The sequence below is a fragment of the Salvia hispanica genome, chromosome 3, assembly GCF_029641045.1.
Source record: "Salvia hispanica isolate PSC_SH4W2 chromosome 3, Shi_PSC_v1, whole genome shotgun sequence".
Lineage (NCBI taxonomy): Eukaryota > Viridiplantae > Streptophyta > Magnoliopsida > Lamiales > Lamiaceae > Salvia > Salvia hispanica.
The window spans coordinates 46782300-46798650 of NC_142694.1; the positions used below are offsets into that span (position 1 = coordinate 46782300).

A 16351-nucleotide genomic window follows, 5' to 3' on the forward strand; every position below is an offset into this window, starting at 1 on the left:
TGGATCCTTGAATTGGATGGTTGTGATCAATGCATTATTAGTCTATAATGTTGCATTATTAGTCGTTGTGCATTATTAGAATGAAAATGTGCATTATTAGTCTATAATGTTGCATTATTAGCCGTTGTGCATTATTAGAATGAAAATGTGCATTATTAAATGACACGTGGCATTAATCTAACCGTCAGATGACAAAATCGTGGGGCTAAGATTAAGAAGGAAAAAGGACAAAAGATAGGAAAAGGATTTGAATACATCCCTATATATATATATGTTTATACATATATATTAATCAATCGGTATACCATTATACCACTATATACCGAAACATCGGTATATATCAACGGTTTGGTATGTCGGTATATACCAGCATGCCGAAGATTCAATATACCATTGTATATCACGGCATATGAAATCTAATACCGTTACCGTACTGAATCTTTCTGTACGGTGTGACTACGGTATACCAAAAAATCGGTTCGGTATTTTTTCGGTACGATAAGTCCGGTATTCTGGTATTTCGGTATAATTCTCCACCCTTACGTAGACATGATTACTCCATCTGATTGGCTGTGTTTTTGGTACCAAAGTGTACAACACTATGATTAGTAGATGTGTTAGTTGAACTAATATATAAAAATTCTCTTAATAGATAGATCAAATATTGTTATCGCTTAGAGAAACATAATGACTTGTTACATGTTTTTTACGATTTCTATCAGCTGGATTTTGCCAAGCAAGTTAACAAAATAATTACCTAATCGCTCGATCAAACAACTTATGGTGTCTTCTTTTCATCGTTTATATCTTGTGAGCCAAATTTATTCTATTTGGTGTTGTTACATTACCCCCTTCTTGTACCATCGCGTGCCAAATCTCCCTCACATACAAAACATTGACACCAAGGTTGGAATTTATGTAATTGTTGGCATAAGTCAAACAACACTCATATGTAGCATCCTCCTCGAAAGAATCTAACTCGTGTTGCCTCACGGTTGTCTCTCTTTACCATACGTCTGTCCTAAATTTTCATGGGCTCTATAAAAAAGTTTGACCATTTTTTTTTACAAATGTTAACTTTAATCTTATAAGTATATGAGGAGTAATCCATGTTTAACTAATTTTAAGTGTATAAATAGAGAACAAATCTCAGCCACACATTTTAATACTCTAAATTAATCTTATGGCTTAACTATTTTTACATATTTTAATTAAAAAGTAATTAACAAGGGCATTTTTGGAAACCATAATCTATGGGAGATTCACGCTTCATCCAGATTCACACAAAATCATCCAGATTTCGGCGACGCTCTCCTCCGCTCCGCCACCGATAAACCTCCATGCTCGCGCCTCACCTTCTCGTGCTCCTCTTCCATCTCCTACAACTTCATCTCCATCTACGCATCACCAGGGTCTTGCGCAACAACAAGAGAATCCTCTTCTTCCTCGACGGAGTCCATCGCTTCAATATGGCGCAACAAAACTTATGCAGATTTGCTATAATCTCCATCGCTCACGCTCTTTTTCATTGTTCAACAATCACATCTTGCAAAATTTTCATCTCAAGAGCTGATTTCCTCATCTTAATTGTCGATTTCACAAACTGCTATATCACTTTTCATAGCAAGAGCTGATTTCTCCATCGTCAGTTGTTAATTTCACGATCTGCTATATCAATTTTCATAGCAGAGCTGATTTCTCCATCTCTAATAGTCGATTTCATGATATGCTAATTTAGTATTTCATCGCAAGAGTTGATTTTTCTATCTCATGAATTTGTGAGATGATCAAAGATGGTGCACTGTAAGGCAAAATTGGTTCACTTTACCTTCATTACAATTCACTCGTATAAATACATATGAAGCATTTGTTGATGTTAGTATATAATGAAATATGTTTTGAGTGCTTAAACATGTAATGATAATATACTACACTATAAAGACAATACACTTCACTCTAAAGACAGTATACTTCACTATAAAACCCATACAAAATCGTACACACAATATACTTCACTATAAAGTCAATACACACTAAAATACGATATACTACTTCACTATAAACATGCATCACAAACACTTCACTCTAAGCACATTTTACTTCACTGAAATGATAAAATAATGCACTATATGCATGGATCACAAACACTTCACTCTAGGCATTGAATACTTCACTCTAGCCATTTTAGTGAAGTATATCAAACATATAGTGATATATAATGTGTATATAGTGAAGTGTGTTTTGAATGCCTTAGAGTGTACTGATTTTCCATTTTAGTGAAGTATATTGAGTATATAGTGATGTATATTGTGCACATAGTGAAGTATATTCTGCATGCGTTGTAGTGTACTGTTTTTTCATTTCAATGTAGTACATTGAGCATATAGTGATGTATATTGTGCATAGTGTACTGTTTTTCCAATTTAGTGAAGTATATTTGAGCATATAGTGATGTATATTGTGCATATAGTGAAGTATATTCTGCATGCGTTGTAGTGTACTGTTTTTTCATTTCAGTGAAGTATATTGAGCATATAGTGATGAATATTGTGCATATAGTGAAGTATGTTCTGCATGCCTTAAAGTGTACTGTTTTTCCATTTTAGTGAAGTATATTGAGCATATAGTGATGTATATTCTGCATGTGTTTTAGTGTACTGTTTTTTCATTTCAGTGAAGCATACTGAGCATATAGTGAAGTATGTTCTGCATGCTTTATAATGTACTTTTTTCCATTTTAGTGAAGTATGTTCTGCATTCCTTATACTATGAACCAAATATTAATGTAAAATATGAACAAACTATTTAATGTAAATGAACTAAATAAATTTTGCAGTGAACAAAAGAGACAGATGTTATGAATTATATCACTTTGTAAAATTGTTCATGAAATTTGTTGAAGTTCGCAATCATTTTTTCCACATCTATGTCCATATGTCTACTACAATCTTCAATCATAGAAGCCAAAGTTTCATTCATGATCTGCTTCTGCTGTTCTATGTCTTTCTCTCCGTCTTTCATTAAGTATACCTGCAATTTTCGAAAATGTTAATAACATCATTCGTTATAAAGGCAAAACAATTCATTGTAAACAATATATACATCACTATTAGCATAAAACACTTCACTATAAACACAATATACTTGATTCAAATGCCAAAATGGTAAACTCACTATATACTTCACTATAAACACAATATACTTCATTCTAACACTAGAATACTTCACTCTAAGCATGTTTTAATTCACTGAAATGGAAAAACAAAGCACTTTAAGCATGGATGACAAACACTTCACTCTAACCATGAAACACTTCACTTTAAGCACAGTTTACTTCACTGAAATGATAAAATAGTACTCTATAAGCATGGATCACAAACACTTCACTCTAAGCATGGAATACTTCACTGTAAGCACGTTTCATTTCACTGGAATGAAAAAATAGTACATTATAACCATGTATCACAAACACTTCACTCTAACCATTGAATACTTCACTCTAACCACGTTTTACGTCACTGAAATAAAAAAAAAACTGAGCAATATAAGCATGGATCGAAAACACTTCACTCTAAGTATGAAATACTTCACTCTAAGCATGAAATACTTCACTCTAAGCATGAAATACTTCACTCTAAGCACGTTTTACTTAACTGAAATGAAAAAATAGTGCACTATTAGCATATATCACAAACACTTCACTCTAAGCATGAAATACTTCACTTTAAGTACGTTTTACTTCACTGAAATGATAAAATAGTGCATTATATTCATGGATCACAAACACTTCACTCTAACCATTAAATACTTCACTCTTAACGTGTTTTACTTCACTGATATAAAAAAAACTGAGCAATATAAGCATGAATCGAAAACACTTCACTCTAAACACGTTTTACTTCACTAAAAAGAAAAAATAGTGCACTATTAGCATGTATCACAAACACTTCACTCTAAGCATGAAATACTTCACTGTAAGCACGTTTTACTTCACTGAAATGATAAAATAGTGCATTATAATCATGGATCATAAACACTTCACTCTAACCATTAAATACTTCACTCTAAACACGTTTTACTTCACTGAAAAGAAAAAAACAGAGCAATATAAGCATGGATCACAAACATTTCACTATAACCATGGAATACTTCACTAAAATGAAAAACAGAGCAATATAAATTAATGATGCATCATATACTTTACTATAACCATAATTAGATTCACTGTTAAGCATAATATGACTCCATGTAGAGTTAATATACTTCATTCATATGTCAAAATAGTATACTTACGTTTCTACGTTTTAGTTCATTGTAAACTGAAATGAATAAGCATAATATGACTCCATCGTTAACCTGAAATGCAAATAAAATCGGTAAAATGAATCGTTCCTATAATAAATAGGTTGACGAACATACGTTTACGAATTGAAGGCATTAGGTATGTTGAATCGAAGGCAACGACGGAATGAGCAACCAAAAGGAGGCGACAACAAAGTGAATCAAATGCGGCGACGACATAAAGTTGTCGTTTATGAGTGAGAATTGGTAGAGAATTCGAGCAGAAGAGAGAAATCGGTGCAGAGTCGATGGAGAATTCGGGCGGAAGTGAAGAATTGATGGAGAATTTGAGCAAAAGAGGAGGATCGGTGGAGAATCGATGGAGAATTTGAGCAGAAGAGATAGCGGGAAGAAGAAAATTAATCTAAATGAGAGGAATTCAAGTTCTAACCACAACTTTGTTTGTTAAATGACTATTTTACCCCCGCCTTTATATAGTGAACCAATTCTTGCTTATAGTGAAGTAATTTTTTGGACCAATTTTGAAATCCTATGATGAATTTCAGCCCTTGATTTCTTAATCTTGTAGTTGAAATTTGTTCTCTAGTTATACACTTAAGGGGAACTTGCCATATATCACTACTCTATAAAGGTTTATTAGAAGGAATTCAGTATGATAATAAAATTAGAGTATATAAACATAACATAATTTTGTCTAATTTCTAATAACTACTACTTCATCTGTCCCTTAAAAAAAGACCACATTTGCCACTTTGAGCATCCGCAGTGGTGCATTTTTTGTCATTCGTCCGTTCGTGCCAGCGGCAAGGACGACCTCGTCCGGCGCTGCGAGCTGTCCGTCCGTGCACTCTTAGCTAAGAGCACGTCCGTGCCGCTGAGCAGCCCTACGCAAATTCCAATTTGCTTTTTTTTTTGAAAAAAATTCACAAATAATTCAAAATAATACCAAAAAATACAAATATATATTTTTGGATTCCCAAAAAAAATAGAGCTGTTTATGGACGTTTTTTTTTGGATTTTTGTGATTTTTTTATTTTTTTTAATCCCAAAATCATCTATAAATACACACATTCATCATCCACTTTTCACATCAAATTATCTCTCATTCACACTTTTCCATACTAAATCATCTACATCTTCCTCTCTCACCCAAAATCTCTCAAGCGGAGCGCTAAGAACAAGAATATTATGAACAATATCGTGCCGCCTATGAAGCCTATGTCACCGCCAATACCCCCGCCCCTCCTCCTCAACCAACTAGAGCAAAACGTCGCTACATCCCTCGTGATCGAGAGGGAGCCCTTGAAAGGCTCGTTGCCGACTATTTTTCCGACCAGCCGCGGTATCTAGAAGATTACTTGCGGCGCCGTTTTCGCATGTCAAAAATGGTTGTTTATGCGTATTGTCAACACATTATCCACCCGCGTTGAATACTTTCAAGAAGGTGCAGACGCAACCGGTCGGCAAAGTCTCACGGCGTTGCAAAAGTGTACTTGTGCCATCCGACAACTTGCTACTGGGCAAACGACTGCCTCTTCGACGAGTATTTGCATGTCGGTGAGTCAACTGGAATCCTATGCCTCAAGAATTTTTGCGTCGGCGTTCGTTCTGCTTCCGACGAGGAATTCCTTCGGGCACCCACCACATACGATTGTCAACGGTTGCTTCGTCTTCACGAAACAGTCCACGGTTTTCCCGGTATGCTAGGCAGCATTGACTGCATGCATTGGAAGTGGAAGAATTGTCCGACGATTGCTTGGAGGGGGCAACACTTAAGTGGCCACAAAGGTGGCGGCCCAACGCTTATCGTTGAAGCGGTCGCCGACTACCGCCTATGGATTTGGCATGCATATTTCGGTGTTGCCGGATCCAACAACGACTTGAACTTGTTATATGAAGGGACTGGCAGCGGAAGCGCACACATAAATCAATTACAGATAATTCAGATCTATTTAGCGGATTATTTAGACAAATTCTATTCGCGTAATTATCACATGTATCATGCTCATAACTCAAATAATAACATGCTTTAAATCAATTGAAACCTAAAACATGCTTTTCTAAGGTTCAGCCATTATACCTTGATGATTCTCCAAAGAATCGAAGATGGCTAGCTTCTTCTCCACGTGAAGATCTTTAGTACAAAACCACGGATCTTCTGACTGGTTCCCGGACTGTGAACTGATATCAGGGTGGGCTGATCTCACCAGTGCACTAGGACTTAAATAGAGAAGACAGAAATCCTTTCCCACGGAGGAGAAAAATTCGACCTCTACTAGGAGTAGGGGGGCCAAAAATTTTAGAGTAAAAACAAGTGTCTTTTCTGTCTCCTTTATTCTCCTATTTATAATAAGTCACATATTGGGCCCAGACAGGGATCTATGGAAGGCTTTGGATATGGGCTCCTCCAATTAGCTTTTTACTAATTAAATTAAACCCAATTTAATATAAGCTAAAAATTGGAATATTACGAGCAGCCACTACAGAAGTAATACTGCACTCCCCATCCAAATCCGAAATTACAAGTACTTCGGGTTTCCAATACTTTATATTTATTTCCCGCGCTTAAGATAGAAACATCCATTAATTAATCATTGTCTGCTATGGACTTAATTAATTAATATCTTATTTATTCCAAGAGAGGACTCAGCAAGAAAATCTTATTTATTATTCATAGAGTAATTAAAGTCCAACTAGCTAGGTTCCGAATAATAAAACCTTATTTCAAGCTTCTCTTGAGGATGTTATCAAACGAGACTCACCTCGCGCACGATTCAACATAATAGCAATCCTAGCACCGCTAGATATTAATCACCACTACCCAATATACCAGGCTTATTGGGTTGCGAAAAACCCGCACCATTTGGTAAGTCAAAGTAGTGCATAATCAATACCGTATGCTCAATGCTAACGTACATTGATTGAGAAATAATTTACCAGACCTCGTCTTTCAGTAGATAGCATAAAGATTGTCTCGTTGTTAGATCCATTCAGTGCTATACCACACCAATGTCATCTTATTTCAGTAAGGCTTAGAAATAATCGGACTGACATTGCAACATTTCACAATAGGTAGTCTAAGCCTATCTAGGTTGTGAAATTATTCTTTTTCTTTGTTTAGAACTGACCGTGTTACCTTAAAGTGAACGACGCCCACAACCGGTCTACTAAAACAAAGACTTAGACTTTGTTAAGTTACTTATACATTTAAATATGCAACAAACATCCATTAAATGTAAAACATAACAACATTATGACAAAAATAATCTGTTTATTCATTTGGAAAATAAAATAAGAGTTTTAACAGTATTCAATCACTCGAAATGTGATTTCTAGTATACAAACTCTAACATTATATTCTTCACCACTCTTCGATGATGTTTTGAATGGTGTAGCACCGATGATCGACTTCACCGTCAACGGAAATGCATACCACATGGGTTACTATCTCGCCGATGGTATCTACCCAAGGTAGTCGACTTTCGTGAAGTCGTTCAGCAATCCACAAGAGCAAAGACGGCTTCTTTTTGCGCAGCGTCAAGAGTCTGCTCGGAAAGACGTCGAAAGAGCTTTTGGTGTCCTTCAAGGCCGATTCAACATTGTGAAGTCCCCTTCTCGGCTTTGGTACGTTAAGAATATCGCCGATATCATGTACACGTGTATTATCTTGCACAACATGATTTAGCTGACGAAGGACCGATGGCGGCTAACTTTTACGACGAGGATGAAGCCGGAAGCTCAACCGCGAGGTCTCCCCCACGCCGAGGTGTGCATACGACGGTGAACGAGAGGATCAAAAGAAGACACACAATGCGTGATACAAGAGCCCACACTGAGCTACAAAAAGATCTAATAAATCACATTTGGGCGAAATTCGGCAACGAGTAGTGCGTCTTTTTAATTTTATTGATTTTAATTGTGTAATTTTTAATTTTTAGGATTTTAATTGTGTAATTTTTAATTTTTAGGATTTTAATTATGTAATTTTTAATTATTTTGTAATTTGTAATAGTATTTCGGATATTTTTAATGCATTTTAATATTGTGGAAATGTTTTTATTTAAATTGAATAATAGAATGGTGGGACCCTTGAGCTTGTCCTTAGCTAAGAGTACGGATGTGGGTGTTGTGCTCTTAGCTAAGGACAAGGAGTAAAAGTGGGTCCGGACCCACTTCCGCGCTCTTAGCTAAGAGTACGGATGGGGATGCTCTTAGGAATGTCCTTTCAAAATAGACCAATTCTTTTTTAAAGAAAATTTGGCTCTCTAATGAGATAAGTCTCATTATCGATTTACAATACTCAAATCACTTTGTCTTTTTCTATCTCTTACTTTACCAATTTTTCATTAAAACCTGCGTCGTTTTAATAGTTGTCTATTTTTTATGGACGAATGAAGTATTTTTTATCATAAATTCCTTGAATTTGAATAGTAATACGTACTATTGTTTAAAAGAATAACCCAAAAATCACAAAATAATTGGAATACTAATTGAAATAATAAGCTTTATTTAAAGAATGAGGGTTAATTAATCAGAATTATTGGAAAATCAAGCTTTGTTAAAAGAATAATGAGAAAAAAAGAAATTGAAGCTAACGTACATGTCTTCAATTTTCGACCGTTGAAATAATAAGCTTTGTTAAAAAATTAATGAAAAAAGGAGAAATTGCAATCATTTATGAAACTGAAAGGAAAAATCCAAAATTATACACTGCTCAAAGTGTCAAACCACCATATTCAAAAATTGAAACCCAAACTTCCCTCCCTCCTTTTTTTCTAGGGTTTTAACACTCTCGCATGCCTAAAACCCCCAATTTCCAGTTCCTGCTCTGAAATTCTCTTTGCAATTCCCGGAATTTTACGTTTAATGCGTACATTGTCAGCGAATTTCCGCCATTATGAACTCTCTGAAACAAAATCAGGAGTTCATGCTGAGAGAATCGATCAAGCACTTTTTAACTTCATACCACAACGGCAGCTCCGATTACTCATCTTTCGAGTCGATTTTCTTCCGTTTGATCCAGACAATGCTCGATCCGCCGCTTGAAATCACTTGGTTCTACGCCGCGGTCACATTTCACACAGCGAAGCGAAACAGCCCTGCCTCTAGGGTGCTGATAGCTAAGGATTTGTTGAATTTATTCACTCAGTGCTCTAATTTGAGTAGCGCGTCGAAGAAGATCGCACTGCTGGCCCCTGTGGTGTATGACCTGTACAGTATTGTGTGTGATTCTAGGGTGACTGAGCTGCATGAGCGGATTGAGGTTGGAAAATTGGTGGAGAATATGGTTTGTTATATGATGGTATCTGCTGGGGTTTATGATTACGGAAACGAGGATGTTGAGTGTGATACTGCTGTGGTGTGTTTTGAGGATTTGGTCCGGGTTTGGACTACTGACCGAGGTGGGGGGAGTTGCAGCTTTGTTGAAACTTTGAGGATGTTCTTCCCTCTTTTGAGTGATGGAACTTGGACGACGATGAATGCTGGTTGTGGGATAAGGGAGCTAGTGGGGATTGTTCAGTTGGAAGTGTTCTTTCTCAGGCTGTACATGAGTTTTAGTTCTGGGATGTGTACAGAGGATATCCTGAAAGATGCACGAGACCAGGCAGTTCAAACCATTAAGGGGTTCCGGAACATCTACTTTTTAGGTGATAATTCTTCTTAACATGATCTACTTTCGCTCTCTAACATAAGCCACTATACGAGCAGCAGATAAACTTCTCAAGCTTTAGTGTTAGATTGTAACATGGATGTCACGCTTCTTGTAGTATATAGTGTATTTCACTCTAAGCTGCACTGTTAGTTTTGGACAACTTTAACAGAACTCTACTTTAGCATTCTGATGGTGTCTCAAATAAGTAAGCCCTAGAGTTTTTGGCCAAGCAAGAATAGTAGTAAGCAACATGGTAAGGAATGTGAAAACTGTGAAGAAACTGTGAGCTTGTCTTTCATATTATGGTTAGGTACTGCGTATCATGATTTAAAGCATCCGGGAATAATTGAGTTTCTGAACTGGAGTGTTTAGAAATGCTTAGAAGTATTTCCAGTTTTTTGCAATGAGTTGTAGATATTGGCTCATCATAAAAGGGATAGCCTAATTTAGATCACCAATCTTATAGGTGCTTTAAGGTAATGTTCAACTCATATATATACATGATTCATTTACTAGCATATTCTTTGAAGTTTGTACATTACTTTATGCCTCTGGTCAAAACGAAAGATGAGTGCTTCAGTGTGGTAGCCTCCAGTTCTGTTACCCTTCCACATCAACAGGCAACCTAAACACTTCCAATTTTTTTTCTTGATTAATTTGAAGATACAGGTTTTTAAGCATACTGGCAAGATGTTGAGTACTTGAGTTACATATTCAGATATTTCTGTCAATATATCTGTAACATCAGTCCTCATTTCACATGCTTGTGCTTTTTAACCCTAATTTGCTACCTGACGGTGCATTGCTCCTCACCAGATATGCTGCTCAAAATGCTGTCAGGACCTAGCTTGCCTATTGCAGCCTCAATGGTACTTCTATGTATTATTTCAACTATTAGAGCTGGTATTGACTGTACATGTAAAATCATTCAATAGCAATATCTCTTTTACTTTTCAACAGATGAGTTCGTACAAGGATATACTATTTGTCTTTGATTTTGTTACTGCATAAGTAGCTAAGCAGTAAAGAACTAACATAAAATGCTCTACTTGGTGAAACTTATTCTTAATTGCTGCAGAGCTATGGAGATGCAGTTCTTCTACATAAAGTATTGTATGATGCTGTTATTTTGGTTGACTATTCATTTTATTCTGGGAGATGGATCCAGTCATCTGCCAGTCAATTGAAAAAGCTGGCTCTGGCATGGGTGTTGGCTGCTGACCAAGCCATTCAGTTTGCTAGGTACCGACTAGTACTTTTGTCCAATACTTATTCATAGTATAACCACATACAATTTTAGTATATCATTGCTGATAAACGATATCTGCAAATGAATATGGGAATTTTGCTGAGGACAGCGCTGCAACGGAAAAATCTTGGGCCATTTCTTACCTTAATGCTTTCAAAGAATGTCATTTGGTGGCTGAGTTAATTAAATGGGTCTGTAATCAAGCTGGAATTGTGGACCTAAATACCATACCTGACATCACCAATCCCAGAGCTTTAATCCGTGAGTTGTCTCAACTCTTATTCTCCTTGTTGTAATAGTTCAGCTTAAGCTTTCCGAGATTTATCCTTGGTAATTTTAACATTTGGAGCTCACTAGTTAATACAAAATGAACATATCAGTCTCACTTTGAATAATTAATGGTGGGAATCTCTTTGGTGGTTAAATTGAATAGAATTGAAGCTGCCAGCATAATCATCTTAGTTCTAGGCCAATCTTGCTATATTTTCAACTTTGGTATTTGATGTGTAACTGAAATTGAAGCTAGCACCATAATCTTCTTAGTTTATGCTGTTCTTGGAGTATTATTTTCAACTATGGTATTTGATGTGTAACTGAGTGTTACTATGCGCAGAGTGGCTATTGGTCCTTAATGATCAGGGGATTAATGTATTCGATCAAAGCATGTCACTGCTCCATGCAAAAGCAGCAGCGTGCATATCAAAACTGGAGAGTGAGACACCAGAACTTACCCTCCGTACGGGTTATTGCCATATGAATATCATTGATCTCAATGAGAGTGATGAAAGTGAGGACAGAGAAATGGGTGATCAGCCTAACACCAGTGCTCTAGGGGGTTTCTCCTTGACAAGCGTGGAAAATGGTACTGGCAGAAAACGTAAAGAGGCTCTGAGTAGTTTACACGAACCACAGGTGAAGCAGGTCAAGCTCGACCATCTTGGGGACAAGCTCTTATCTTTATCCAGATGTGGACCAGATAGCGGTGGCCCCTTGGTTCAGAACATTGCCTTCGACGATGACATGGAGCTCGTTGGGTGAGTTCCCGTGCAGGATGGTGAATTTTGCCTTGTTCATTGCAATCCAAGTGTCGGCCTCCTACGGCCTCTTTTTCAACAGGTGATTTGAAAACAGTCATAGCAATGACAAGGACCATACTAGTATGACTTTATATGTATAAAAAAACCATGAAACTTGTCATGATGCTGCTATGCCATATGAAACCTGCTTAATATCCCCCTGCATTTGTGGTTTTCATGTTCTGCTTTATATCTGTTGAGTTTATGTCTTCTGATTTTATTGCTTGATTATTAATTTATTATCGACTGCTTGAATTTGCATTTGGTAAACTCCACTCTTACTTTGGTGAATGAATGATGTGTATATGTGAATTCAATACACACACATTTGTGTATGGGTGTGTGTTTTTAAAAAGCAAAAGGGAGTTGGTGCCACGAGACACAACTTCATGTGTGTATGTGTGTTTCTATGGGTGAAAAAGTGCAATAAATTATGGAATTGGATCGTGAGATGTCACCCAACTCTATGTGTGTGCACTCATTCAATCTTAACTATGTATTGATTGCTTTCCACTCTAACTTATTTTTATATTACTACTACATCATACTAGGCCTTTACTCCCACGGACTTGAAAATGTAGTGTAACTCAATTAGTGAGAAATTTAAGGATGTACTAGTTTTGAAGTTCAAGTCCTAGAGTTATGACTATATAATGAAAATTTATTATAATTAGAAATTATCACTATCGTTAGTTGTATGTGGTTTTTTTTTTTTTCATTTTTTTTGTATTCTATTGCACTATGTCCAGTTTTACTAAGTAAATATTGCTAGAAAACATGCAAAAGGTTATACTATTCATTTTAACCTTATAAACCAAATTAATGAATTAGTAGTTGTGAAAAATGCTAAATTCTTGTTATTAATTGAATTCATATATATGTGGGAATGCTTTATTGAGGATGGTAAATAGAACTGAGAATTACATACGTGTGTTCAAGCATAAGAAATTCTATGTATACGAAATTTATAATATATAGTAGTAGTATATATTATTGGACCAGCCTATTATATCATATAGAAAAGTCATACTGTCGATATATATGACGAGTTATTTTATCAGTTCTTATTTAAAATTACAATATTTATAGATATTTAATTATAATAGTATGAAAGTACTAAAACACTTCAAAGAGTTTACGACGAAGGTATTTAAAATATTTGATAAGTTAAAAGGTGTGGCCTTTTAACGTGATTGGGATTTCTGACCAAGAACTAAGTTTGATTACGTTATTAATTCCAGATTTTGATAATACAATAATTTAATTGATATTAAGATTATATACATAAAAGAGATCCACCGACAGTCCACCCAAACTATACCTTTATATTGATTATCATCACATTTATAATGAGTCAGATATAGTTAAACATTATTTGTCCCATCACAGGGAAAAAGTGATAGAACAAAAAAAACAGAAAATATTTCATTCTTTTGATGGAATTAAATATCGAAATAGGTAAAAAAAATAGAAAAATATACTAGAAAATTAAAAAAATACGGAGTCTTTTTTTGGGTAATTTGTTGTACTCCCTCTGTCCCACTAGAAATGAAACGTTTTCCTTTTTGGGTTGTCCCATTAAAAATGAAATGTTTCTTAAAATAGAAATATCTTAATCTCTACTTTCCCCTCTCTCTTACTTTACTCTCTCTTCTTTAACTCACAAAACAACATTATATAAAATCTTGTGCCGAAAAGCAAACATTTCATATTTATTGGGACGGAGGGAGTATATTAGTGTTTCATATTCGTGGAATTTATACCATTTTCAGTTCCGAATTTATCACATCATCAGTTAAATAAGTTGATTATTTATGATCTCATAATCAAATCACAGAAAATATGCATTGACAGCCCAATTTTTTAGGTCGCGACTGAGAAATGATTTCGAGTATTATATGGAGTACTGCTAATTATAGAATATGATGATTGGTCTAATAAATTTAAAATGGAAACTATTATCTGGTAAGTCTTTTATAATACAAAATTATTTTGAACTAATTAGATCTATAAACATAATATTAGTGCCCAACCAAAAAGTCTTTGGTTGGTAAGGTGATGTTTTCAGAAATAAAATTGCCAAAAAGTTTATTGAAAACGATTTATGCTCTTCCCCTGCACACATTTTATAACAAATATTTATTGCTCTTGTATTTTAGTGGGGGCAAGACAATAAATTCCTTTTTATTGGAGGAAAAATATACTTTTATTTTAATTAAATGGTCTGTATCCTTACCGACAGAAAATCATTAATATTATTTCTCTAAATTTCCAAGATATTTATGCGGTTTTATACACGAGGTGTGTCATGTATGGTTTACAAAGATTAAAGACTACAAACACCGTATCTATTTTTAATGTAACTAAAATTTTGGACATTAATTATTTCTTTATTTAATTAATTTCTTAAGGTTAGTCGAAACTTGAGATTGGAGAATAAAAAAAAAATATGAACTCCAGTTATTATAAGGTTGAATAAATAAAATAAATTTAACGCCATAAAATCACATGAGAATTTGTTTGTACGATGACAATATTTTGCTTTGATTTCAAGGTAAAGCAGCTAAAAATGTTGCCCAAATATAGGAGCCTAATTACAAAAACGTTTGTGCACACATAAATAAATGTTTTTTAAAAATTTTAAAATACTACAGCTGGATCCAAAAATGACAATCTCCCATGTAAACTGGATATGCATTTATTACTTAGGAGGTCCAATATTTAATGTGCTCTGAGATTTTAATCAAATTAGTATATTTGATCAACTAGTAGTAAAATGTAGTACTCCATTTGTAAGTCAGCAGAAGTCATTCGGATGCAAATATGCAATAATATAAGTATTGGATTTCTTACAACAATTAGATTAAGTCAGGAGTACCAATAATTAATACTCTCTTACTTATAATTAATACCAGTACTATTCTCTTCCTCGTGTGTAAAAAATGTTCTCTCTGTCCAAAAAAAAATAGTCTAATTTTGTCATCTTGAGATGTCCACGAAAAATAGTCTCATTCTAAAAGTAGAAAATTTCTCTTTCATATTTTATTACTCCCTTCGTTTCTTCATAGTTGAGGCGAAACTTTTCGGCACGGAGTTTTAGAAAGAAATGTTGGATGTGTTTAACAAATTGATAAAAAAGTAAGAAAGAGAAAAGTGTAGAGAGAATAAAGTATAACATGAATAAAGTAGAAAGAAAAAAGTAAGAGAGAGTAAAGTAAGAAAGAGAAAAAAATTATCATATATGCAAATGATTCAATTATGAAGAAACTTCCCTAAATAAAAAAATGACTCAACTATGAAGAAACGGAGAAAGTAGTTTTTTCCCTCTCCTATATTTTACTTACCTTTTTACTATTTTTCTTTTACTCTCATTCTCTCTTATTTTATTAATTTATTATTAAAATTTGTATCGTCCACAAATTAAATTATTTTCTATGGATAGAGGAAAGGAAGTAAAAAGGAACTGAAAAATTATAAGTTAGCCGGCAATTTTGTTTACTAAAAATATAGCTTTAAAATAATAGTAAGAGTATATTTTAAAAGCACATGGCATTTCTTAGAAAAGAGTTGATCGATTTGCATTAAAAAAATTGGTAAAGTTGAAAATAAACTTGATAAAGTGAGTAGGTTCAATGTTTAAAGTTATATCAGAATATATTAATCAAGTAGAATCCTACAAAGTTTAAAAATAAATAATATTTTATCCTTCAACATAACATCACACACGTATATGATAGCTATATTAAGTATATTTTGTTAAAAGAAATTCGTATTTCATCCAAAAAAAAATTATTAATATTCTTCAAGAATTAGTCACCACAAAAAAGAAGAAAATAGAGAAAATGCAAATAAAAAGGATAAAGAGAAATTCCAGTGAGGCGTGACAAGGACAATTGTGTCATTTGACAAGGGAAATGTGTCGGCCTCTAACTCTAGTTAAAATCCAATTGTGTCATCGAGCCCGGGCCCACCCTGTTTCCGATTCAAAGCCCAAACGCAAATGCGTCGGTGACTCAGTTAACGTTAGACTCAACTCACCTATATATACACCTATACGTACACATATACATT

General features: G+C 34.6%; 1 protein-coding gene across 1 annotated transcript; it reads left to right on the top strand.

The window, feature by feature from the left end:
- The first annotated feature begins 9012 nt into the window (after nt 1-9012).
- LOC125212774 (uncharacterized) lies at nt 9013-12445 on the top strand. Its single transcript, XM_048113028.2, has 5 exons — nt 9013-9950; nt 10772-10824; nt 11034-11197; nt 11314-11465; nt 11818-12445. Exons 1-5 carry the CDS (start codon nt 9200-9202, stop codon nt 12240-12242), a joined length of 1545 nt encoding a protein of 514 aa, XP_047968985.1. The 5' UTR covers nt 9013-9199; the 3' UTR covers nt 12243-12445.
- The last annotated feature ends 3906 nt before the right edge of the window (nt 12446-16351 follow it).

Coding starts and splice junctions, on each gene's coding strand:
- LOC125212774 (XM_048113028.2), top strand. CDS start 9,200: ATGAACTCTCTGAAACAAAATCAGGAGTTCATGCTGAGAGAATCGATC. Junction 11,198..11,313: donor CAAGCCATTCAGTTTGCTAG/GTACCGACTAGT, acceptor TGCTGAGGACAG/CGCTGCAACGGAAAAATCTT. Junction 11,466..11,817: donor CAATCCCAGAGCTTTAATCC/GTGAGTTGTCTC, acceptor TACTATGCGCAG/AGTGGCTATTGGTCCTTAAT.